This window comes from Pongo abelii, chromosome 10, assembly GCF_028885655.2.
Source record: "Pongo abelii isolate AG06213 chromosome 10, NHGRI_mPonAbe1-v2.0_pri, whole genome shotgun sequence".
NCBI classification, from domain to species: Eukaryota; Metazoa; Chordata; class Mammalia; order Primates; family Hominidae; genus Pongo; species Pongo abelii.
Genome location: NC_071995.2, coordinates 48,232,498 through 48,260,009, shown reverse-complemented (window position 1 = coordinate 48,260,009; position 27,512 = coordinate 48,232,498). Strand labels below are relative to the sequence as shown.

Here is a 27,512-nt window from a genome sequence, read left to right as displayed (position 1 = left end):
AAATCCAATGGACTTTTCAGACATCTCACCTATGTGACATTTATCATAAGCATCCTCCAGCAGAGTGGTACATTTATTACAAATGATGGACCTACATTTTTTTTTAAGACAGGGTCTCTCCATCCCCCAGGCTGGAGTGCAGTGGCGTGATCAGGGTTCACTACAGCCTCGATCTCCCTGGCTCAAGCAATCCTCCTGCCTCAGCCTTCCAAGTAGCTGAGACTACAGGCACAAGCCACCATGCCCAGCTAATTTTTTTATTTTTATTTTTTTTGAGATCGAGTCTCTCCCTGTCGCCCAGGCTGGAGTGCAGTGGCTCGATCTCAGCTCACTGCAACCTCCGCTTCCCAGGCTCAGGTGATTCTCCTGCCTCAGCCTCCTGAGCAGCTGGAATTGCAGGCGCTCACCGCCACGCCCAGCTAATTTTTATTTTTTTAGTAGAGACAGGGTTTCACCACGTTGGCCAGGCTGGTCTCGAACTTCTGACTTCAAGTGATCCACCTGCCTTGGCCTCCTAAAGTACTGGGATTACAGGTGTGAGCCACTGTGCAGGGCCAATTTTTGTATTTTTAGCAGAGACAGGGTTTTGCCATATTGGCCAGGCTGGTCTCAAACTCCTGGCCTCAAGTTATCCCCTCACCTCGGCCTCCCAAAGTGCTGGGATTACAGATGTGAGCCACCGCACTGCACCAGGCCCTGGCTGAATTTTGTATTTTTTGTAGAGACAGGGTTTCACCATGTTGCCCAGGCTGGTCAGGCGTGATTGCAGGCGTGAGCCACCTTGCCTGGCCTGATGAACCTACACTGACACATCATTATCATTCAAATAACATAGTTTACATTAGCCTTCACTTTTGGTGCTGGACATTCTATGGGTTTGGACCAATGTCTAATGGTCCAACATGTATCTACCATTATAGTATCATATATAGTTTCACTGCCCTGAAAATCCTCTATGTTCCACCCATTCATCCATCCCTTGCTCTTCACCTTTGGCAATCCCTGCTCTTTTTGCTGTCTCTGTAGTTTTATCTGTTCCAGAATGTCATAACTTGGAATCATACAGCATGTAGCCTTTTTAGATTGGCCTCATTCACTTCATAATATGCATTTAAATTTTTGCCATGTCTTCATGGCTTGATAGCTCATTTCTTGTTAGTGCTGAAGAACACTAACTGGATGTACCACAGTTTATTGATCCATTCACCTACTGAATGTTGCTTCTCAGTTTTGATAATTTTGAATAAAGCTGCTATAAACATCCATGTACAGCTTTTTGTGTGAACATATTTTCAACTCCTTTGGGTAAATACTGAGGAATATGATTGTTAGATCCCATGGTGATATGTTTAGTTTTGTGGAGAACTGTCAAATGGTCTTCCAAAGTGGCTGTACCATTTTGCATTCCCACCAGCAATAAATGAGAAGTCATGTTGCTCCACATTCTGCTAGCATTTGGTGGTGTCAGTGTTCTGAATTATAGCTATTTTCATTAGGTGTAGAGGTATCTTGTTTTAATTTGCATTTTCCTGATGACATATAATATAGAGCACCTTTTTCAGATCCTTATTTTCCATACAATATGTCTTTTTTGGCAAGATGTTTGTTAAAGTCTTTGGTTCACTTTTTAATTTTTTTTGAGACAGGGTCTGGCCCTGTCACCCAGGCTGTAGAGGACCACAGCCTCAAACTCCGAGGCTCAAGTGATCCTTCCACCTCACTCTCCCAAGTAGCTGGGACTACAGGTACACATTACCACACCCAGCTAATTAAAACAATTTTTTTTTAAGTTCTTTGTATATATTAGGTAACAGTCGCTTATCGGATATATCTTTTGCAATTTCCCCCCTAGTCTGTGGCTTGTATTTTATTCTCTCAACAGTTTCTTTTGCAGAGCAGATTTTTTGTTGTTGTTTTGAGACAGTCTTGCTGTATCCCCCAGGCTGGAGTGCAGTGGTGGGATCTTGGCTCACTGCAATCTCCATCTTCCAGGCTCAAGTGATCCTCCCAGCCTCCAGAGTAGTTGGGACTCCAGAGTAGTTGGGATTACAAGTGCACACCGCCACATCCAGCTAACTTTTGTATTATTATTATTATTATTTTTTGATAAGGAGTCTCGCTCTGTCACCAGGCTGGAGTGCAGTGGCGCGATCCTGGCTCACTGCAACCTCTGCATCCTGGGTTCAAGGAGTTCTCCTGCCTCAGCCTCCCCAGTAGCTGGGATTACAGGTGCGCGCCACCACGCCCAGCTAATTTTTTTGTATTTTTAGTAGAGACGGGGTTTCACCATGTTGGCCAGGATGGTCTCAATCTCCTGAGCTCGTGATCCACCCGCCTTGGACTTCCAAAGTGCTGGGATTACAGACATGAGCCACTGTGCCTGGCCGGTTTATTCAGTTTTTGACTTGTTAGGATGAAGTGCCAACCTCCAAGATTCTCACATGCCAGACTGGAAACCAATGTCCCCTTTAAGCTTTTAAAAATTATTTTTATTTGAAACTATTTTCAAACAGATAATTAAACCCGCGTACACATCTCATCATCTAGATTTAAAAACTTGTGGCTGGGTGTGGTGGCTCACACCTGTAATCCCAGCACTTTGGGAAGCTGAGGCAAGCGGATCACCTGAGGTCAGGAGTTCAAGACTAGCCTGAGCAACACGGCAAAACCCTGTCTCTACTAAAAAGACAAAAATTAGCCGGGCGTGGTGGCACGTGCCTGTAATCCAACTACTCGGGAGGCTGAGGCAGGAGAATCGCTTGAACCCAGGAGGCAGAGGTTGCAGTGAGCCAAGATCGCGCCATTGCACTCCAGCCTGGGCGACAAGATTGAAACTCCATCTCAACAACAACAAAACAAAAACAAACAAACAAAAATTACCTGCCTGAATACACCAGGACCAGTTGCAGAGCTGGCTATGGTACACCTATAATTTCCTTCAAGGTGGGCAAAAAGGCTTTTTTTTGAGACAGAGTCTTACTCTGTCACCCAGGCTAGAGTGCCGTGGCATGATCTCGGCTCACAGCAACGTCTGTCTCCCAGGTTCAAGCAATTCTCATGCCTCAGTGTATCAAGAGTAGCTGGGATTGAGACACATGCCACCATGCCCGGCTAATTTTTTAGAGACAGGGTTTCACCGTGTTGGCCAAGCTGGTCTCAAACTCCTGATCTCAAGTGATCCACCCATCTTGGATTCCCATAGTGTTGGGATTACAGGCGTGAGCCACCTTGACCGTCCGGGGATGGGAAAAGGCTTGATAGACATGCAAATTCCACAACCTTCAAGACATATTTATGGGTTTATTACTTCTGGACACAACTGGTTTGCTTGGATCCATGGAAAAATGACAAATTGATAATGAAGGAAAAAATTTTTAGGAGGTAATAAATTAGTCATGACAAACAATGCTTTTATTCGTCTACAGTACGTGGGAGACCTTATTGGTGAGGACTGGAAACATTAAGTCTTGAATGATATCATATGCTTAGCACAATAGTGGTGACTTGGAGACTCTCCAGGTGGGAAAGAGAATGATGAATAGGGTTAAGGACACAAGAATCAAGATAGAAAAAAAGGGGCGGATATAATGTTTAGCCCTGTCCCTAACAGTCACGTTCAAAATTGGCTGTAAGTTTAATTTAATTAAAACCACCCTATACTACAGATTAACTACTGGATTTAAGAGGATTGGTTTTGAAGGATAGGCACGGTAGTGCATGCCTCTAATTCCAGCACTTTGGGAGGCTGAGGCAGGTGGATCGCTTGAGCCCTAGAGTTCAAGACCAGCCTGGGCAACGAAACAAAAGCGTGTCTCCACAAAACAAACAAACGAAAAAAAAAAAACCCAGGGCTGGTGACAGTGTGCACTTGTGGTCCCAGCTACTCAGGAGGCTGAGGTGGGAGGATCACCTGAGCCCAGCCTGGGTGATGAGTGAGACCCTGTCTCAACCAAAAAAAAAAAAAAAAAAATGGATTGGGTTTGGTTCAGTATTATTTTTGTCCCCCCATTTTGGAAAGGAGACTTTTTTTGAGACGGAGTCTCATTTGGTTGCCCAGGCTGGAGTGCAGTGGCGCAACCTCGGCTCACTGCAAGATGTCTCCCGGTTTCAATCAATTCTCCTGCCTCAGCCTTACGAGTAGCTGGGATTACAGGGGTGTGCCAACATGCCCGGCTAATTGTTGTATTTTTAGTAGAGATGGGGTTTCATTATGTTGGCCAGGCTAGTCTCGAACTCCTGACCTCAGGTGATCTGCCCTACCTAGCCTCCCAAAGTGCTGGGATTACAGGCATCAGCCACCCCACCTGGCCGAGTCTTCCCATTTTGCCATGGTTAGGACTATAAAAAATCTTCCAGGAGCTATAATATAATCATAATCATCTAAAAACTGTACTCATAGGCCAGGCACAGTGGCTCATGCCTGCAGTCCCAACACTTTGGGAGGCTGAGGTGAGAGGATTGCTTGAGCCCAAGAGTTCAAGACTAGCTTGGGCAACAAGAGTGTGTCTCTACATAAAAATAAAAAAACAGGCCTGGTGGCAGTGTACACCTGTAGTCCCAGCTACTTGAGAGGCTGAGGTGGGAGAATTACTTGAATCCAGGAGGTCGAGGCTGCAATGAGTCATGACCATGTCACTGTACTCCAGCCTGTGCAACAGAGCAACACTGTCTCAAAATAAGTAAAAAACTAAATCAAAAAAATTTAAAACTAGCTGGGCATGGTGGCATGTGCCCCAGCTACTGGGGAGGATGGAGTGGGAGGACTGCTTGAACCCAGGAGTTTGAGGGAATAGTGAGCCATGACTGTGCCACTGCAATCCAGCCTGGGTGACAGAGTGAGACCTTCTCTTAAACAAAAAGTTAAGAAACTGGGGGTGCTTATTTGGAAACAATATTTAAAAAAGTGAAAACATTCCAATTCCTTAAAATTCTTGTACAAACTAAAGACACTATGGTTTTAAGAAAATTCATAATTCTTTACTAGTAACTGTTAAGAACTTTTCATTTAAAAACTTCCAGGTATATCAGAGTATGATGGTGAATGAACAACAACAAAAAAGAAAATAAAAAACTTTCAGGTATATAATTAAACCTTGAAGGCATAATATTTAGATTAATATTTTCTAACAAGAAGTGTAGTTAAATATAAGGTATCTGTAATAAAACTCTTTGCAAAATCACTCATTTTAAATACAACACGAGAGCCTACCTATCTGAGTTTACCAATTTGGTTTTGGGTCCACTATAAAGAATACTGTGCTCTTTATATAAAATTTAAGTTATGCACTCCTCATATCTTAGCCAAATAAACATACTAAAACACTGACATAAGCCCCTAAGGCTTTGTTAGAACTTAACCCCCATAAACCTGTCATTACCAGCACCACTTTGCTCACTGACATTAGCCATCTTCGTTAAGATAAATAATTGTTAATTTGCAAATTAAAGGCTTAGCTAAAGAGCTAAGTAATTATTAAAGTGAATGCTCATATTAAATCTGTTACCTTAAGGTGTATCTACATACATATCCAAATTACATAACTTGGCAGAATAGTAAATATTTCTGAGAATATAATTTGAAATTAGGCCAAATTTATTGACTTAAGAGTTCTACCACTGGCCAGGCATAGTGGCTCACGCCTGTAATCCCAGCACTTTGGGAGGCCGAGGTGGGCGAATCACTTGAGGGCAGGAGTTCGAGACCAGCCTGGACAACATGGCAAAACCCCATCTCTACTAAAAAGACAAACACTAGCCGGGTGTGGTGGCGTGTGCCTGTAATCCCAGGTACTTGGGAGGCTGAGGCAAGAGAATCGCTTGAACCTGGGAGGTGGAGGTTGCAGCGAGCTGAGATCCCACCTCTGCACTCCAGACTGGGAGAGAGTGACTCTATCTCAAAAAAACTCACAAAAAAGTTCTACCATTAAAAAAAATTCACTTAAAACAACTCAAGAATAAACTGTGGCATAATAGCCATGAAACACCACTCCATTTTTTTTGAGACAGAGTCACTGTCGCCCAGGTTGGAGTGCAGTGGCACGATCTCTGCCCACTACAACCTCCGCCTCCTGGTGATTCCCATGCCTGAGACTCCAGAGTAGCTGGGATTACAGATGTGAGCCACCACGCCGGGCTAATTTTTGTATTTTTAGTAGAGACGGGATTTCATCATGTTGGTCAGGCTGGTCTCAAACTCCTGACCTCAGTTGACCTGCCTGTCTCAGCTTCCCAAAGTGCTGGGATTAGAGGCGTGAGCCACCGTGCCCGGCCACTCCATTATTTTTAAGGTGTCACAATAATTTACAGATACCTGTTAAAAACCCAGAGATTGACTCAGCTTTTCCATTCTTGCTTTAAAATGAAACATTTTTTAAAAAATCAAAACTCGGGCAGGGAGGCTGAGGTTGCACTGAGCCGAGATCGTGCCATAGCACTCTAGCCTGGGCAACAAGAGCAACTCGGTCTCAAACAAACAAACAAACCACAAAACCAACCAACAAAAAAAACCCTCATTTAAATTCCCTAGTTAATTTCCCTCTGAAAAGCCCCAAATACTCTAGCTGGGCTTGATATGCACACTCAAATCAAGCCACATCTGTTCCATGCAGGTAGTCTTTAAGCTACACATTACCATGATTCCTGTCCCCCAACCACTATTTTTTTTTTGGAGATGGGGTCTTGCTCTTTTGCCCAGGCTTCAGTGCACTGACACAATTATAGCTCACAGCAGCCTTGAACTCCTGGGCTTGGGCAATCCTCCTGCCTCACCCTCTAGGTTGTTACATTGCCCAGGCTGGGCTTGAACTCATAGTCTCTAGTGATCCTTGCACCTCGGCCCCCTGAAGTGCACCCTGGGATTACAGGGCCACTGCAGTCTTTTCTCCCCTTTATTTATTTTGAGACGGAGTTTCATTAGTCACCCAGGATAGAGTGCAATGGCGCGATCTTGGCTCACTGCCATGTCCACCTCCAGGTTCAAGCGATTCTCCTGCCTCAGCTTCCCAAGTAGCTGGGATTACAGGTGCCCACCACCACGCCTGGCTAATTTTTGTATTTTTAGTAGAGATGGGGTTTTACCAAGTTGGCCAGGCTGGTCTTGAACTCCTGGCCCCAGGTGATCCGCCCGCCTCGGCCTCCCAGTGTTGGGATTACAGGCGTGAGCTACCGCGCCCAGCCATTTTTCACCCCTTAATAACTGCTTCTGATACTAAAATAATTAAAAGAAAACTCCAGGATCATAGAGCTGTATCTTGTCTCTCTGCCCGTGTTTTACGTGAAACACCATTACTTCCCACTGCCCTCATCATCCAAAAAACAGCTTAGACAATAATAATAATAGAATTAGCGAGGGCAACATATAATACTGAAAGGTAGACAGAAGTAGTCATTAGACATACACCACCTAGAGAAAAGGAAACCAGTCCTGCTTTTTAATAATTTTATTTTTTTTCTAATTTTGTTACTTTAATTTCCCATAGCACCTTGGCGATGTTGAAAACAAATACAAATACAAGGATGTACTCATTTTAACATTTTATGCATGAGCATGTGTCACACCAATTTTGGGGGTGACAGTTTTGACAACAGGAACAAATCTAAGCAATCGACAAAACAGAAGCCGGATAACTGGCTCTGACCCCCACCCCCAAACATTTAAGAGATGTCAAAGGACACCTTAATTAGGTTAAAAAAATCAAGTTGATATGGATATTTCAACAGTGTTCTGTGCTGCAAAACTGAAAATAAAACCATTTAATACACAGCCCATTAATATCTGAGTTACGCTTTTAGGAACTGTCAACTCGAAGATTCATAAAAAGTTGTCAGCTTTTAAAAATAAACTTTAAGTTATCTAATAATCAGGTGAATTTCAAAGGAGGATTTACTCACAACTTGAAAATAAATTCTCTTTCAACTTCTTAAAATATCCTTATTCAGCTAATGAAAAGTGAAACATATATGTATCTTTTTGGAAGCTCAGACTAGCATATGCCCAAAAGCCTAAAGTTAAATTAATGGCCACCAAAATTGTAAGGAAATATAAAAAATTAGGAAAAAATCCACCACATATTATAGTTAATAATTTATAAAAGCCCCTCAAAAGGAATACACTGTTCTCTTTTGAGTTTTATCTTTTCTGTAAAAACAAAATTGGTACTTTTAAAATATGGTTAATATATATATTGCCAGCCTAAATACCAGAGAGTTAACCCCAGTGTTGTTCAACTGTGTCAAAGTAAAACCAGTGGACATTTAAGCCAAGAGACTAATTATTAAGGCCATAACTAAGAAAACTAGAGAAGTGTTCATTAACTTTTAAATACTATTTTATGTTCCAGCAACATTCTTTTTGTTTTTCTTTACCCTAGTGAAGATGCTAACATTCCATCATTAAGCCTTTCCAAATAAAACCTATTTAAAAAAAGAAAAAGGAATGTGAAATAATATTCAAGCTATCTTAATTTTAGGAAACAAAAATAAATCAGAATTCTGCACAGCATCTGATCATCTGCAAATTCAGCACATAAGACAACTACCACAACAAACCTTTATCATTGAAAGCTCTTATCTTCCTCAAAACGCAGCTGAAAAAAATTTAGATGGATCACTATTTTAAATGTCAATGTATTTGGCAAAATTAAAATTACTCAGAGACAGGCCCTAGGTATTATGAAAACCTTAATTATCAGGATAGCAAATGGAGACAGGTTTTGCAATGTCTCTATGTACCTTCTCTATGAAGTGCAAAGTGGTGAACTTGTGTGACTCTTGTTCTCTTCATGCAGTAAGAACTATGGCAGAGTATCACTATACCAAACATTCAATATCATTTACACCTACTTTTAGCCTCCAACAGATCAAGGAAATGTCAAGTCATAAAGGTGAAGAGAAAAATTTGATTTTTTAAATTCCTCCATCTAAAGAACCAAATAAATAAACTACAATGAACATCCACCCTCATTAGTTACAAAGTAACGTTGGAAAAAAGCCAACAGCTTCACACAACTCATAGGCATTATTTAGATACAAACTTTAAATCTGCTGTAATAAAATAAATGCTAAATACATACTGTGAATATATATAAATATTACACACACATACACACACACACACACTCTCTCTCTCACTCTTCCCTATACATCCCATCAAATGGGAACTATTAGATGTAATGAGGCAAATTAAATTAAAAACATTGTCTTAACAAGAAAATTTTTAAAGGTTATATCTACACATTAAATTTCTACTTTCAATAACATTTGAAGTAAAAGCAAAAATATTCTTGCTTTCTTCTAAAAGAAGGCTCTTTTCTTGTATTTCAATTACAACCTTTAAATTTTTAGACGTTGGTGGACTAACAGTAAGTCACACAAGCATACAAATAATACAGGCCTACATTTGTGACACATTGTTTAAAAAAAGTAATGTTTCATTTTAAGTGCAGTAATTAAGTTTATAATCCTTACCAAGTGATTTTTACAAAATGTTTATTCTCCGAAATCCGACGCATTCAAAGGATGTTAACACTTAAAACGTTTATCATTTCCACCAACTGCATTATTTTAGTAAACCAAAATAAGCACTTTTATCATAGATGTAGTCAATGATTAATATATTTTTTTGAAGGACCTAAACTTCCCCCAAATTTCAGCACAGGTAGTTTTATTGTTATGTTTCACCTAGTAGGCAATTTTTAAAAATAGTGTGTAGAAATGAATAGTTTCAAACTGAGTAAATATAGTATACCATGTCATAAAACAATCAAATCAAAAGCAACTGCCAAGCTAATAATAAGTCAAAGAAATAGTAATTCTGGCTTGTACAGATATGTGCAGTGTTTTCAAAGCTCTTAACAGTTAACCACTAACATGTATCTCCAAAGCTTAACTTAGAGTTGGAAGATGAATTTCACAGTAATGTAATTTTAACCACCATTTACATTCACTTTAATATATTACTAAGATGTTTACTCTATGTCACAATGGTGCTTTCCAGTGTTCACAATTTACAGTTTCAATTTGTACATATGTAATTTACTAACATATGGGACAGTTCTATTACAAACTATCCCTTAAAAGAAAAATAAAACCCACCTTACATAGAACTCTGAACATGGTATGACTTAAAACAGATTAACACAACACGGTTTTTAATATTTTAGCCATTTTCTAAATAACAGCATGTAAACTTGTCTATTTAGTATATGAGAGCTACGACTTTATTCACTGAAATATTATGCACTAATTTTCTTCAACCATCTTTCTCATCTTTACTAAAAAATCTCATGACTTGCTGGTACTGTTTCAGTGAATTCCAAACTGTATTTTTTTGGGTGTGGGGGGAGAAAAGGAGGGAAGGAAGGTAATACATTGTAAACAGAAATAAGTCCCCCCTCCCAAATTAAGCCTTTTAAAAAAAAAATTTTTGCTTCTACATTATTTAACACTTAAGAGTCAGTTACTATGCTTAATCTTTAACACTAACAACAAATAAATTACTGTATGGTCAGTCTGCCCTACCATCTTGGGAGCTAAAATTCTAAATGTGTGAACAGAAGAGTTAATACTTCAATGTTCAATTCTGAAATTTAGAACAATTTATATGATTTGACTAGACTGGTCAAAGCAATTACAAACATACAATTGAGTAGGTAGTTGGTTATTTTGCTTTTTTGTGGGTGGGCAGTCAAAGAACAGAGAGTAACAAATGGAGTAAGAAAAAAAATTTTGTTTCTCATTTCGGGGGTATCAGCGGGGAATCACAGGGAAGTTTAAACCTCTGAAATCCATTTGACCTATGCACTGAGGTCCAAGATGAAATTTTCAATTTTTTGAATAACCCCCTTTCCTTGAGTATCAAACTGATTGGTAGTCACATCTCCAAGTACAATCAGAGTTTTACAACTTGTTAAATGAAATATTAATAAGGTCAAAAAAAGACTAAATTTCAAACTAGAAAAAAAAATCTACTCAAGTATTACATTCAGTTTTCAAATCATTTACTAACATGACAACAGATTTGGCTTCAATCGCTCTTGTACACACTCACATCTACAACAGGCACCCCAGCCACTGATCTGCTTTGCAATACAAGGCCATATAATCAGAGATGGCATTCTTCAAGCCAAACTTTAAATAGATTAAAAAAAGTAATTTCTAATTTTACAGAAATGCTTCTTCAAAAAATATTTTCTCTCATTCCCTCATCTCCTATACTGAAGGATATATAATGTTTCTTTTTTTCTTCCAAGCTAAATCTGAACCCTCAAAATTGATTCCTGGCAGCAAATCTCTGCAAATTAAAACCAAAAACAAAAATAGAAAAATTATACTTTTTATATATGTGTGTGTATATATATATATTTATATTGATTGGAATCCTCCAGCATTTAAAAACCACATTAGAGATGAATTTTGGGATCCTATCACTCACAACTCCAAAATCCATAATGAAATGGACGTACTTTCTCTTGTTTCCTTCCTGGCTACCCGCTCCCCTCCAAAACAGTTCAATGCAGCCACAGTTCAAGTTTAACGGGAAGAGAGTGAAGTTTTTGAATAGTTTTGTTGTTTTTTACTTTGGTGATCTGGGTGGCACATATTGCTCTTTGCCATTACGTCGAGTCACTCCCTGAGGTATAGCCCTATGGCTAAACTGGCGTCTCTGTTCCCTGATTTTTCCTGCTGCTCCCCTGGGGATTGTATTGCCTCGGAAGCCAGAATAATCCTTACTAGCCCTTGCTTCTGGCTTCTCATGTGGTTTCTCAACGGAGTTCTCAGGAGCTCCATTGTCTTCATTTTTGGTGGGAGACACCACATTGGAGCGAAGTTCCCGTAGTGGCTGCACAAGAACTGAAGATGGCTCTTTAGGGGGCTTCTGGCACACTTCAGCATAACTTAACTTTCGGGGTTCCTTTGAAGTGATGATAAAAAAAAACATTTATGGTACACATTCTTTAAATTATAAAGTACAAAAATGGTTGTGTTAACCACAAGAAAACCACAGATTATCTTCCAGAAAAGGGCAACAAGCACTCTCATATATACTGCTTAGAGTACACTGGTACAATCTTTATTTATTATACAATAATTTCACTTGAGGAATTTAACTGAAGGATGTTCATGTCAGCGTTGTTTACAACGATGGGAATGACCTAAATGCCTAACAAAGGACAGATTAGATTAATAATGGTATAGCCATATGATGAAATAAAATGGTTCTTTCTGCTCCTGTTTCCTTGCTACAAAGAACCCCAAGAAAGATGACAAAAGAATCCCAGCAGAGCAGTTAGAAATCAATGGTATAAAAAGACTCATTAAAAGTCTTAATTACCTCAACTGAAAAAGGTGGAATAGAGGTATTGTGAGAACAAAATAAAGCATGTAAAGTCTTCAGCACTCGTCCTAATAATATATAGTAAGCATTCAAATGGTAGCTATTATTTTAGTATTATTACTATCATTAAATGAGAAGACAGTCTTCTAAATCTATTTTTAAAAGTGCTGTACTAAAATGCTAGGGATTATAGGTAAATTTTGTGTTTTGTTCTGCTTTTCTGTATTTTCCCAATTATGTAACTATAAAACAATTCTGGAACTTGATAAGTGGGAGTGGCCTCTCGAAATGGCCACTTGTTAAGTATCACATATACAACCAAAAGAATATCAAGAGGCACAAGGCCTCTTTATGTTAGCCCCAAAATGATAAATTCATCCTAACGTGGGTAAGGAAGAAGCTTCACTTAACCATATGAACAGAAAAAAAGCAATCAAAAGAAACAGAATGGGCCGGGCGTGGTGGCTCACACATGTAATCCCAGCACTTTGGGAGGCCGAGGTGGGTGGATCACGAGGTCAGCAGATTGAGACCATCCTGGCTAACAAGGTGACACCCCGTCTCTACTAAAAATACAAAAAATTAGCCAGGCATACTGGTGGGCGCCTGTAGTCCCAGCTACTCGGGAGGCTGAGGCAGGAGAATGGCATGAACCCAGGAGGCAGAGCTTGCAGTGACCCGAGATCGTGCCACTGCACTCCAGCCTGGGTGACAGAGTGAAGACTCAGTCTCCAAAACAAAACAAAAAACACCTAAAACTTTCCATCTCTTTGCAGTGACCTTAAAACTCCTTAAATTTCTTTCTGATAGTCAGCCCCAACTTGGGCTACTTCCAAATGACTCCAACAAAGTGTTACGTGAAAAAAAATTATCTATTGTATTTTTTTTAACATAAACTAAAATCTTCAAGTTACCTGTAGAGCCACAGCTGTAGCTGCATTTATGTTATTATTACATGGTGAAGCAGTACTTGCCCTCGATGGCTTTGTAGTACTTGGAGGAGAAACTGGGACAGTTGTCTGATTGAGACCATCCTTCTGAACAGAGGAATCTTCTATTAGATCCTTTTCTTGCTGAGTTGTGCTAAGGAAAAAAGAGCTTGCAATTAGACTCAGAATAGCATATAGGAACAGTTGAGCAACTAATCAGAAGAAAACGTAATTTTTTTTTTTTTTTTGAGACGGAGTCTCACTCTGTCACCCAGGCTGGAGTGTAGTGGCATGCTCTTGGCTCACTGCAACCTCCGCCCCCCGGGTTCAAGCAATTCTCCTGCCTTAGCCTCCCGATTAGCTGGGATTACAGGCGCCCGCCACCACGCCCGGCTAATTTTTTTATTTTTAGTAGAGATGGCGTTTCACCATGTTGGCCAGACTGGTCTTGAACTCCTGACCTCAGGTGATCCACCTGCCTTGGCCTCCCAAAGTGCTGGGATTACAGGCGAGAGCCACCACACCCGGCCAGAAAAAGTAATTTAATGTTGAAGATCTTCAATACTATAACTTGTACCTTAATGCAGTAAGCTCAGCAGCACATGGAGAACTGGTACTCATATTGAGTTGCTGGGCAGAAGTGCATTCTGTCTGCTCATCTGCAGGCACTGGGCAACTAACTGTCAACTCTTCATTATCCTTAAAGTAAAAAGATTTTTCAAAATTACACTTCGACCTTTTTCCAAAGAAGATATACACGTCTAATAAGCACAAGAGAAGATGGTCAACATCATTAGTCATCATAAAATGCAAAGCTAAACCACGGTGAAAAATCACTTCATACCCACAAGGATGGTTATAATTAAAAAAAAAAGACATTTACAAATGTTGGTGATGATAAGGAGACATTAAAACTCATACATAGAGGGTGGCAATGTAAAATGATGCACTGCTTTAGAAAGCAATGTAGCAGTTCTTTAAAAAGTTAAATAGGCTGGGCGCAGTGGCTCAAGCCTGTAATCCCAACACTTTCAGAGGCTGAGGCGGGTGGATCACAAGGTCAGAGTTTAAAACCAGCCTGGCCAACATGGTGAAACCCCATCTCTACTAAAAATACAAAAATTAGCTGGGCATGGTGGTGCATGCCTGTAATCCCAGCTACTCAGGAGGCTGAGGCAGGAGAATTGCTTGAACCAGGACCCGGGAGGCGGAGGTTGCAGTGAGCCGAGATTGCACCACTGCACTCCAGCCTGGGCTACAGTGCGAGACTCCATCCCCCCAAAAAAAAAAAAAAGTTAAACATACGGGTGGGTGCAGGGGCTCATGACTGTAATCCCAGCACTTTGGGAGGCTGAGGCGGGAGGACTGCTTGAGCCCAGGAGTTCAAGAGCAGCCTTAGACAACATAGCAAGATCCTGTCTCTACAAAATAAAGTAATATATTTAGCTAGGGTGGGAGGTGTCCATCCGTTGTCCCTGCTACTTGAGAGGATCACGTTGAGTCTGGGAGGTTGAAGCTGCTGCAGTAAACCATGATAGTACCACTGCACTCCCTCCTGGGAACAGAGCAAGACCGTGTCTCAAAAAAAAAAAAAGTTTGTAGGCTACATTAAAAAAAAATTAATGAAACCTTGACTCACGCTCAACATGAATGAACGCTGAGGATGTTAAGTAAAATAAACCAGTCATAGAAAGACAAATACTGTATGATTCTACTTATATGAATTACTAAGAGTAGCCAATTCAGAGACAGAAAGTAGAACAGTGGCTGCTGAAGGATAAGAGAAGGGAGGAACAGGGAATGGTTTAATAGGTATAGAGTTTTAGTTTTGAAAGATTGTAAGTTCTGGAGCTTAGCTGCACAACCATGTGAAGGTACTTAATACTACAAAACTGTACACAGTTAAAATGGTTAAGATGGTAAACACTGTTATGTGTATTTATACTGCTGGCATAGAATTTAGAAAAGAGCCCTGGAAATTAAAAGTGATGGATGAAATAAAATTTTCAATAGGTTTAGAAAGTTAACATTCAGAAAAACTTGGTAGAAAATATGATCTTGGTAGAAAACATGATCTTGGTAGAAAACATGATCTGGAAGCTAGATCATTTCCTAAGCATGAGTAAAGAAAACACTAATAGGACCAGATCAAAATTAAGAACTTTTTTCAACCTATAGGTACTAAAGATGGAAAAGAAACCACAGAAGTGAAAGATTATTTGTACTACGTGTAACTGACAAAGGATTAGCGCACAGAATATGTAAAAAAAAAAAAAAAAAAAAAAAGAATCTGTTTCTTAAAAACTTGAAACACTGACCAGGCGCAGTGGCTGACACCTGTCAACCCAGCACTTTGGGAGGCCAAGGTGGGTGGATCATCTGAGGTCAGGAGTTTGAGACCAGCCTGGCCAACAAGGTGAAACCCTGTCTCTACTGAAAATACAAAAATTAGCCAGGCATGGTGGCGCGCACCTGTATTCACCATTCGGGAGGCTGAGGCACAAGAATCGCTTGAACCCTGGCAGTGGAGGTTGCAATAAGCCAAGACCATGCCGTTGCACTCCAGCCTGGGCGACAGAGCGACACTCCATCTCAAAGAACACTTGAAAGACTTTAAAATTTTAAAAGAACACAAGCTGATGTACAAATCCTAGAAAAGTTCTTGCTCACATGAAGATTTATAATGGCAAAATGTCCATTAACAGTACAATGAATAAATATTTTAATTCGTACAATAGAATATCACATAATAGTTCAAAATGAACAACAATCATCTGTATTAACAGTGATCAATCTCAAACCATACAGAATGAAAGAAGTAAAAGAAGAATACATACTGTACAATTCCATTTATAAGCTTTCCAAAAACAGGCACCCCGTTTTATCACCTAGGGCAAGGGTTGGTAAACTAAGATCTGCAAGGCCAAATCCAGCCTTCAACTTGTTTTGGTATGGCTTACAAGCTAAGAATGGTTTGTAAATTATAATTATTATTTTTAAATTATTATTTTTTTACAGATGGGGGTCTTGCTATATTGACTAGGCTGGTCTCAAACTCTTGGCCTCAAGTGATCCTCCCACCTCAGCCTCCTGAAGTGCTGGGATTACAGGCATGAGCCACCATGCCTGGTTTGGTTTTTAAGTTATTAAAGGGTTGTAAAACAAAGAATATGTGACAATACATGGCCCACAAAGCCTAAAATATATACTATTAGTAACTGGCCCTTCACAGAAAAATTCTGTCAATGCAGAATGAGGCAAGAAAATTGCTATCACAAAGTCAGAATAATGTTTATACCTAAAGAGGAAGCGTGGGGCAGAATGACTATAAATAGCGGGGAGATACACATGTCACTGCTAAGATACTAGGGATGTTTATGGGCTACAATTGTGTGTTGGGGTTATAAGGAGATGTATACTTCATGATTATTCTTTAAAAATGCATACATGGCCGGGCACGGTGGCTCACCTGAGGTCAGGAGTTCCAGACCATCCTGGCTAACATGGTGAAACCCTATCTCTATTAAAAACACAAAAATTAGCTGGGCATGGTGGCAAGTACCTGTAATCCCAGCTACCTGGGAGGCTGAGGCAGGAGAATCGCTTGAACCTGGGAGATGGAGGTTGCAGTGAGCCGAGATCGAGCCATTGCACTCCAGCCTGGGCAACAAGAGCAAAACTCCATCTCAAAAAAAAAAAAAAAAAAAAAAAGAAAGAAAGAAAGTATATATGTATATATGTGTGTTTGTGTATCATCTTATGAAATCTGAGATGCCATTATTTGTTGAACTATACCATTATTTTATGTACCAATAAGAAAAAATAAAAATAAAACCACTGGATAGAAGCAGACCTTAAGATGAGAAGAAAGCAATCCTCTTGTCTCAGCTTCCCAAGTAGCAAGGACTACAGGCATGTGTCACCATGCCCAACTAATTTTTTTTTTTACTTTATGTACAGACAGACAGGACCTCTCTATGTTGCCCAGGTTGGTCTCCAACTCCTGGGCTCAAGCAATCCATTGACCTTGGACCCCCACAGTGCTGGGATTACAGGTATGACCCAATGTGCCTGGCTATTTATTTTTTTTCTTTTTCTGTTTTTTGAGACAGAGTCTCGCTCTTGTCGCCCAGGCTGGAGTGCAATGGCACGATCTCGGCTCACTGCAACTTCCATCTCCCAGGTTCAAGTGATTCTCCTGCCTCAGCCTCCTGAGTAGCTGGGACTACAGGTGTGTGCCACCATGCCCAGCTAATTTTTCTGTTTTTAGTAGAGATGGGGTTTCACCACATTGGCCAGGTTGGTTTCAAACTCATGACCTCATGATCCGCTCTCCTCGGCCTCCCAAAGTGCGGGGATTACAGACGTGAGCCACTGTGCCCCGCCTTTACATTTTATTTATTTTTTTTTGAAAGAGTCTCGCTCTGTCGCCCAGGCTGGAGTGCAGTGGCACAATCTCAGCTCACTGCAAGCTCCGTCTCCCGGGTTCACGCCATTCTCCTGCCTCAGCCTCCCAAGAAGCTGGGACTGCAGGCACCCGCCACCATGCCTGGCTAATTTTTTGTATTTTTAGTAGAGACGGAGTTTCCCCGTGTTAGCCAGGATGGTCCCGATCTCCTGACTTCGTGATCTGCCCGTCTCGGCCTCCCAAAGTGCTGGGATTACAGGCGTGAGCCACCGCACCTGGCCTACATTTTTTAAAACATAATTTTTAGTCTGATTTTTGAAGGTGATAAAACATGGGGGAAAAAAGTGTATCTTAGAACTTATGAAATAACTACTATGTGTCATAATATTTTTTTAAAGAAACAAGACAGTGGAATAATACCTTCAAAATTCCAAGGGAAAATGATTTCTGATAGAGAATCCAATATAGAAACAAACTACTGATCAATTTGAGAGCAGAAAAACATTTTCAGAATGCAAGAAATTTATACTTCATGACCATGGAAGATATGAACCACCCTAACGTGGAAGAGTGAAACAAGAGTGAGAAAAAAAGGGGGATCGATAAAGAAGCGTAAGGAAAATTGCCAGGGTGATGGTAAAGAGAAGGCCCAGGAACATATGCAGTAGGACACTGAGAGTACACACAAAAGGACAAACAATCATAGTATATTATGTTTGAGTCTCAGCCATGAAAAAAATATGTAATACTGAAATGTGACTTACAAAGGATGGTGTGTCCCAGCATAACTAGCAACATCTTTTACTTTCTTAGAGATACTAAAATAATGGGTGCCTTATAATTGATGATATCTTATATATAATGAAGTACAATATTTCAGGAGGATAGGAAAAGTGTGAGTATGTTGGCTTAAGAAAGCTAAATCTTTAGCTTCAGAAAGTGAAGTTAACATACACTGCTGAAAATGGAAAAGCCAAGAGGTTACAATAAAAAGATGTTAATTAGGCAGGGCGCAGTGGCTCATGCCTGTAATCCCAGCACTTTGGGAGGCCAAGACGGGCAGATCACGAGGTCAGGAGATCGAGACCATCCTGGCTAACATGGTGAAACCCCGTCTCTACTAAAAATACAAAAAAAAAATTAGCCGGGCGTGGTGGCAGGCGCCTGTAGTCCCAGCTACTCGGGAGGCTGAAGCAAGAGAATGGTGTGAACCCAGGAGGCAGAGCTTGCAGTGAGCAGAGATGGCACCAATGTACTCCAGCCTGAGCTACAGAGTGAGACTCCATCTCAAAAAAAAAAAAAGTTAATTAGAAATACAGGGCCGGGCGCGGTGGCTCACGCTTGTAATTCCAGCACTTTGGGAGGCCGAGGTGGACGGATCACAAGGTCAGGAGTTTGAGACCAGCCTGGCCAACATGGAGAAACCCTGTCTCTACTAAAAATACAAAAATTAGCTGGGTGTGGTGGTTTACGCCTATAATCCCAGCTACTCATGAGGCTGAGGCAGGAGAATTGCTTGAACCCGGGAGGCAGAGACTGCAGTGAGCAGAGATCCGCCACTGCATTCCAGTCTAGGTTACAGAGCAAGACTCCGTCTCAAGAAAAAAAAAAAATTAAGAAATACAGGAATAAAAGTTGGGAGAAAAACCTAAGGAGCTGAAAGTAGTTGCAGGTTTTTCATTAAAAGCCTAGATATACTATAGACATGTACTGTTATAATTAAAAAAAAAAAAAAAAACTGAATTAGAATAAAGGTAGAAAATGAGAAAAACTTGTGACACATGAGGATTTCTGATATGGAGAGGTCTACACACCAAATAATCATAGGATGAGGTATCTCAGCCTCTAGACATCTACTTTCCATTGTTTGAAAGAATTCATTTCTTCACTAGTGAATTATAGGCACATAAATGGAAATGACACCTTCCATTTAGCTTGCATTAGTCAGTTATGAGTTCTAAAAGGCTGAATTGACTAATAGGAAAACATGCAAGGTTGGGCGTGGTGGCTCACGCCTATAATCCCAGCACTTTGGGAGGCCAAGGTGGGCAGATGGCTTGAGGTCAGGGGTTGGAGACCAGCCTGGCCAATGTGGCGAAACCCTGTCTCTACTAAAAAAAAAAACACAAAAGTTAGCTGGGCATGGTTGCGCACGCCTGTACTCCCAGCTACTTGGGAGGCTGAGGCAGGAGAATCACTTGAACCAAGGAGGTAGAGGTTGCAGTGAGCTAAGATCATGTCTTTAAAAAAAAAAAAAAGACATGCAAAAGCCAAGAAACATTTTATTGCCTTTGTGCAGCTTTATCATGAATCTTTAAAAAAACACTCTTAAGTATGCTGAAAACTCCATAAATAAAAACTATGATAGAAATGTACACTAAATGCAAGTAAAATTTTAAATAACAACACTGCAAATAAAGCCTAAATATGGTCTCATAAGGTAAGACTCAGATGCTGGGTGTTTACCTTTTCTTTGTAGACACCTTTAACAACATCAGACATCCTATTCTCCAAAACGAGTTCACCTGGCATTCTTGATGAACTTCCAGGTAAAGGTGGAAAATTTGAGGCTAGTAAGTCAAACTTTGGTGTTGGAGCCTTTGAGTCAGCTGTTGAAGGATGAGGTTTCTAAAATGAACAAATAATAAAATAGGTCACATGGCTATCTCATTCCCTAATCCTGTGTCACAAAAGCTGAAAGCTGCAAGAAAAGAAAAAGCAGCAAACAAAACCTCTATAATGCACAGAACTGTATCCCTACATAAATTCTTGGTTTGACATCTCACTTGAGCTCTCATCAGTCTTTACCAATTCTACTTTTCTTTAGTCACTTCTCTCACCTGTTTCTTTTGTAAACTTTGCCATACTCCTGAAGCCTTCTAACCAGTCTTCACTATTCATTTCATAATTTGCTATGCCTTCTTAACACCCACTTTACCTAAATTTGCTATCAACTCTTTTTCTTTTTTTTGAGACAGGGTCTTGGTCTGTCGCCAAGGCTGAAATGCAGTGACACAATCATAGCTCACTACAACCCTGACTTCCTGGATTCAAGTAATCCTCCTGCCTTTTTTGCCTCCAGAGTAGCTGTGTGCACCACCACACCTGGCTAAATTTTTATTTTTTGTTTTTTAGTAGTGACAAGGTTTCACTACGTTGCCCAGGCTGGCCTCAAACTCTTGAGCTTAAGTGATCCTCTCTCCTTGGCCTCCCAAAGTGCTGGGACTACAGGCTTAAGCAACTGTGCCCGACCATCACCATCTTTCCCCATCTATTTATCTCAAGGGAAAACAATATCCCTCCTCTATATAACATATATGAAAAATCTCATGCTTCCCTCCTGTCTAACACCCTATATATCCTCTGACAAGCCTCTTACCTCTTACTTGTATCTCCTCCACTTTGTCATCACTCCACTAAAATTATTTTAGGTGTCACCAACGCCTTCAACAATGCAAAACCTGACAGACCCTTTTTCCTGACCTCTCATTTCCTGACCTATAGCATTTGGTGTGTTAACCATCCTTTCCTTGGGAACACATTTTTCTCTTAGCTTCTGTGATACCTTTTTTGTTTTTTAGATTCGACAGATGTGCTCTTTTTCCCCTGATCATTTCTAAAATTTTGATGGTTTCCATTTGGTTATTACTCTTTACTTCTCATATTCTCCTTGAGTGATGTCCATTATCCATGGCTTCAACTACTACCTATATGCAAGCAACTGTTAAAACAGCCTGTTTTGCTTTTTGGTGGTGATGGCTGCATATCTCTGTACATTTACAAAAATATCATTGAATTGTAGGTTTTAAATATTTTCAGCCTAGGCCTTTGCCTACAATCGAGATGACATTTGTCCATTACCCATGTCCATTCAGATTTTGCTTGACTACTTCAAACAGCATGCTGAATAATCTCATTTTTCAACCCAACACTGCTGCTTTATTCCCCAAGGTTCCATATTAGACCACTTTCACCACTCTATGGAGAGTACTCTGCATGAGCTTGTCATTCCAATTACTATGTGAAGGCTTACAAATCCAAAATTTTATTCCCAGCTAAGATCTCCCTCCTGCAAAAGAGCTCCTCTACCATGACCTACCTATTGGAAGTCATGCCTGTTTCTTTTACCCCAATGTTTAGTCCTCCATCATGACATTTACAACATATTGAATAAACCCCAAATCTAATTCTCTCTCTCTCACTCTTTTTTTTTTTTTTTTTTTTAGACAGAGTCTGGCTCTGTCGCCCAGGCTGGAGTGCAGTGGCATGATCTCAGCTCATTGCAACCTCTGCCTCCTGGGTTCAAGTGATTCTCCTGCCTCAGCCTCTTGAGTAGCTGGGACTACAGGCACCCACCACCATACCCGGCTAATTTTTGTATTTTTAGTAGAGACGGGGTTTCACCATGTTGGCCAGGATGGTCTTGAAATCCTATCTTCAGGCAATCCACCCACCGGGGCCTCCCAAAGTGCTGGGATTACAGGTGTGAGACACCACACCTGGCCTGAGCCACCATGCAGGGCCTAATCTCTTATTCCAAATTGTTGAGGGCCATTTGAGAAGTCATGTGGACTGCTACAATGGAATGCTAAGAAAGAATTGTTGGGCTGAGTGCAGTGGCTCATGCCTATAATCCCAGCACTTTGGGAGGCCGAGGCAGGTGGATCACCTGAGGTCAAGAGTTCGAGACCAGCCTGGCCAACATGGTGAAACCCTGTCTCTACTATAATACAAAAATTAGCCAGGCATGGTGGCGAGCACCTGTAATTCCAGCTACTTGGGAGACTGAGGCAGGAGAATCACTTGAACCCAGGAGGCAGAGGTTGCAGTGAGCCAAGATCACGCCACTGTACTCCAACCTGGACAACAAGAGCGAAACTCTGTCTCAAAAAAAAAAAAAGAATTGTTGGTCAGGCACAATGCCTCACGCCTGTAATCCCAGCACTTTGGGAGGCCAAGGCAGGTGGCTCACCTGAGGTCAGGAGTTCGAGACCAGCCTGGCCAACATGGTGAAACTCCGTCTCTACTAAAAATACAAAAAATTAGCCAGACGTGGTGGCAGGTGACTGTAGTCTCAGCTACTCGGGAGGCTGAGGCAGGAGAACTGCTTGAACCTGGGAGTCAGAGGTTGCAGTGAGCTGAGATTGCGCCATTTGCACTCCAGCCTGGGTAACAAAAGCGAAACTTTGTCTCCCAAAAAAAAAAAAAAAAAAAAAAAAAAATGGTGCCTGAAGTTTCATGGTTGTGTATAATAAAGTTACAACACTGATTTAAAAGGTTCAGTATACCCTAAAAACAATTCTAAGTTACAATGGAACACATTTTCTTCTTTGAAAATGGGTTTCTTCTCTCCTACTTCTGCCATGTATAAACTGTGTGGTCCCCATTTGCCTTCAGCCACGATTGTAAGTTTCCCAAGGCCTCCCCAGAAGCTGGGCAGATGCCTGCATCATGCTTCCTGTACAGCCTGCAGAACTGTTAGCCAATTAAACCTCTTTTCTTTATGAATTGTCCAGTCTCAAGTATTTCTTTACAGCAATGTGAGAATGGCTTAACGAAAACTGGTACTGAGTGGAGCACTGCTATAAAGATAACTGAAAATGCGGAAGCAACACTGGAACTGGGTAACAGGTAGAGGGTGGAAGAGTCTGGAAGGCTCAAAAGAAGATAGAAGATGAGGAACTTCCTAGACTGGCTTGGGAGCCTCTGACTCAATTTCAGAGGATGTATGGCATCCTCTGAAAGAAACTTATACCAGCCTGGTATAAGTCCAGGCAGAAACCTGCTCCAGGGGCGCAGATCTCATGGAGAACTTCTACTAGGGCAGTGCAGAGGGGAAATATGGGGCTGGAGCCCTCACATCAAGCCTCCACTAGGGCACTGCATAGTGGCAGAAGAGGGCCACCGTCCTCCAGACTCCAGAACGGGCATAGAAAAGCCACAGGCATTCAACATGGGCCCATGAGAGCAGCCTCCAGGGTTGATCCCTGCAAAGCCAAAGGGGTGGAGCTGCCTAAGGCCTTGGGAGCCCAACCCTTGTTATCAGTGCACCCCAGGTGCGGGACATGGAGTCAAAGGACATTATTTTGTTTATTATTTTTGAGACAGAATCTCACTCTGTTGGCACAATCTGCACTCCACCTCCTGGGCTCAAGGGATCAGCCTGCCTCAGCCTCCCAAGTAGCTGGGACCACGGGCATGCACCATGGTGCCTGGCTAATTCTTTTTTTTTTTTTTTTTTTTGTAGAAATGGGGTTTCATCACGTTGCCCAGGCTGGTATCCAACTCCTGAGCTCAAGTGATCCGTACATCTCAGCCTGACAAACAGCTGACATTACAGACTTGAGTCGCCATGCCTGTCCAAAGGCGAGTATTTTGGAGCTTTTAAGATGTCCTGACCGTTCTGCTTGGTTTTGCACTTGCATGGGGCCTGTAGCCTCAAGTGATCCACTGACTAAGCCTCCCAAAGAGCTGAGATAACAGGCACGAGCCATGGCGCCTGGCCCGCAAGACCCCATCTCGAGAGGAGGATCACTTACGCTTGGGATGTCAAGGCTACAGTGACCCATGATTGTACCACTGCACTTCAGCCTGGGTGACATAGCAAGACACATTCCTCCTCTGCCTCTCCCTAGAAGTCCTTAATCTTGCACCAAGCACAGTGGCTCAGGCCTGTAATTCCAGTGCCCTGGGAAACAGTAATATCCCGTGTCTTGGAAAAGAAAGAAGAAAGAAAAGGTAAGGAAAGTTAGAAAGACTTCGTGTTTTTATTTAAAAACCACGTGAATACATTACATCTTCAAATAACTTTTTTAAGCAAGCAACACAAGCGAAGCTCCTTACTACATGTGTGCTAGAGGGTGGGTATATGGGTGGTGGTGGTAAAAATTTCAGGGTTAAATTTAGGCTCTATTTACCTTTGCTGAAGACTACAATCAATAAAACAAAAATCCAGAAAGGAAAGACCAGAAGTCAATGCCATAGTAAATCACAGAAGAGAAAAAAGTCTGAATAAAAGTTTTAAAAAACTTACTGAGATCCTGTCATCTTCTCGTCGTCTTCGACCTCTGAAGACAGTTCTCCTTTTAATAAGAAAAAGGTGGGGGTGGGGTGGGGTGGAGGGACAAGTCATAAGTTTCTTCAGATATATACATTCTATCAAAGCCGTACACATTTTTTTTTTTTTTTTTTGAGATGGAGTCTCGCTCTGTCGCCAGGCTGGAGCGCAGTGGCGCGATCTCGGCTCACTACGAACTGCCTCCTGGGTTCAAGCAATTCTCCTGCCTCAGCCTGCTGAGTAGCTGGAATTACAGGCACGTGCTGCCACACCCAGCTAATTTTTGTATTTGTAGTACAGACAGGGTTTCACCATGTTGGCCAGGATGGTCTCCATCTCCTGACCTCATGATCCGCCCACCCCACCTCCCAAAGTGCTGGGATTACAGGTGTAAGCCACCATGCCCGGCCAGCTGTATACATTTCAATTTAAATATCTTTCTACATTTGGGGCTAGTTTTCTCTATTACTAAAAGATAATATATTATTCTGAGGGATCTTGAGCCAATTTACTAAAAACTTTACCTACTACCACACTGTAAAGTAAGATGAGCCCATTTGTTAGTAGCGATTCCTTCAAACCAGAACCATACTATTGTTTAATTAGGCAAGTTGGCAATATATAACCTCACCCCTATAGTTTATGAGACAGAGTCGTGCTCTGTCACCCAGGCTGGAATGCAGTGGTGCAACCTTGGCTCACTGCAACCTCTGCCTCCTAGGTTCAAGTGATTCTCCTACCTCAGCCTCCCAAGTAGCTGGGATTACAGGCGCCTGCCACCATGCCCAGCTAATTTTTGTATTTTTTCATAGAGACAGGGTTTCACCATGTTGGCCAGGCTGGTCTTGAACTCCTGACCTCAGATGATCCTCCCACCACGGCCTCCCAAAGTGTTGGGATTACAGGTGTGAGCCACCGCACCCAGCCACTTCTATAGTTTAAAAGCTGGAAGAAATTAAAACCATAAGCAAATGGATATGTTAATTTTCTAAGCTATTCTTTCCTATATGAACTATAAGGAACTTCAGAATAACTTTATAAACCTCTGATTCAGAGCTATATTCTGTATGAGTACTCTATTTCTTAATAATTATAAAAAGCAACCAACTCATGTTCTGAAAATAACATATTTGTTTAATATAACCATATACCAATAATTAAATGTTCTTCATTTAATTATTATGAAGATCATGTTCTTCAATTATTCAGGATGATCACATTATTATCAAAGGTTTTCAGGTACCTTATTTTCTTACCTGCCCCTACCATAGTCCCCATTCTGTTCCATCTGCAAAGTGGAAGTCTCCTTTTGAAGGTAAGTTTGCTCCTGATGCCCAGTTACTGTAGGGTTCTGCCGTTCAGTTGGAAAGTTTCTTGAACTACATCTGTTCAACTGTCCATCCCCCAAGGATACAGAGCCCTCTGTTGAGTGTTCTGAACCACCGGATGACCTAAAATGAGGCTTCACACTATAGGAAATACAAAATGATATACACAAAGCAGTAAATCAAGACAGAAAAACATCTTTCCTTAGGTAAAAAATTGGCTGCTGTTGTACTGGGGTTTTCAAAAAATTAAGTTAAACACAAAAGAATAATGTTGTAAAAGTGTTGCCCCTTTTACATTCCAGATGTTATTTTAAAAAGTGATGTAAACTTTTTTTTTTTTTTTTTTGAGATGGAGTCTCGCTCTGTTGCCCAGGCTGAAGTGCAGTGGCACATCTCGGCTCACTGCAAGCTCTCCCTTCCAGGTTCATGCCATTCTCCTGCCTCAGCCTCCCAAATAGCTGGGACTACAGGCGCCAGCCACCACGTCCAGCTAATTTTTTGTATTTTGTTTAGTAGAGACGGGGTTTCACCGTGTTAGCTAGGATGGTCTCGATCTCCTGACCTTGTGATACGCCTGCCTCGGCCTCCCAAAGTGCTGGGATTACAGGTGTGAGCAACCGCGCCAGGCCAAAGTGAAGTAAATTTTACATTAAAAAATGTTGTGGGCTGGATGCAGTGGCTCACGCCTGTTATCTCAGCACTTTGGGAGGCTGAGGCAGGAGGATTGTTTGAGCTCTGGGGTTCGACACCAGCTGGGGCAACACAGCAAGACCCCATCATGCAAAAAAAATTAAAATGTGCAGTGGTATAATACACCCAGCTACTTGGAAGGCTGAGGCAGAAGACTGCTTGGGCCCAAGAGTTTGAGGCTGCAACGAGCTATGATTGCACAACTGAATTCATGCACAGGCATCAGAGAAAACCCTACCTCTAAGACAATAATATATATATTTTTTAAGTTGTGTTTGGAGAGATGGGGGAAAATCCAAAGTTCTTTGAAAGAAACTTACTTCTACTTCAATACTCAGAATTAGGATTTTAGCTAATGTCACTGAATGCACTCTCGACATGTTTAAATCAGCCAGGTTTTAAGCTTATGAGTCTATGCAATGCATTCTTCTTCTTGTTTTTTTTTTTTGTTGTTGTTGTTGAGATGGAGTCTTGCCCTGTTGCCCGGGCTGGAGTGCAGTGGTGTAATCTCGGCTCACTGCAACCTCTGCCTCCCAGATGCAAGTGATTCTCCTGCCTCAGCCTCCCAAGTAGCTAGACTACAGGCATGTGCGACCACACCCGGCTAATTTTGTATTTTCAGTAGAGACAGGGTTTTGCCATGTTGGCCAGGCTGGTCTTGAACTCCTGACCTCGTGATCCGCCCACCTTGGCCTCTCAAAGTGTCGAGATTACAGGCATGAGCCATCACACCCGGCCTATAACACCCTTTTTCTTCTTTTTTTTT

General features: G+C 41.4%; 1 protein-coding gene across 17 annotated transcripts in view; it reads right to left on the bottom strand.

Annotated features, from left to right (window-relative positions):
* Positions 1 to 9,469: 9,469 nt before the first annotated feature.
* LARP4 (La ribonucleoprotein 4) overlaps positions 9,470 to 27,512 on the bottom strand; it is a 77,409-nt gene continuing 59,366 nt past the window's right edge. For 12 of the 17 annotated variants that reach the window (XM_024256885.3, XM_063711752.1, XM_063711754.1 and 9 more), the window contains 6 exons: positions 25,985 to 26,197; positions 24,705 to 24,753; positions 20,138 to 20,299; positions 13,841 to 13,962; positions 13,249 to 13,417; positions 9,470 to 11,911 (listed from right to left, as the gene is read on the bottom strand). In XM_024256885.3, coding sequence (XP_024112653.1) covers positions 11,573 to 11,911; positions 13,249 to 13,417; positions 13,841 to 13,962; positions 20,138 to 20,299; positions 24,705 to 24,753; positions 25,985 to 26,197 — 1,054 coding nt within the window. In that variant the 3' untranslated portion in view covers positions 9,470 to 11,572. Of the gene's footprint in view, positions 11,912 to 13,248; positions 13,418 to 13,840; positions 13,963 to 20,137; positions 20,300 to 24,704; positions 24,754 to 25,984; positions 26,198 to 27,512 lie in introns of those variants that run through there. The other 5 variants (XM_054527963.2, XM_054527965.2, XM_063711756.1 and 2 more) reach the window with 2 other exon arrangements.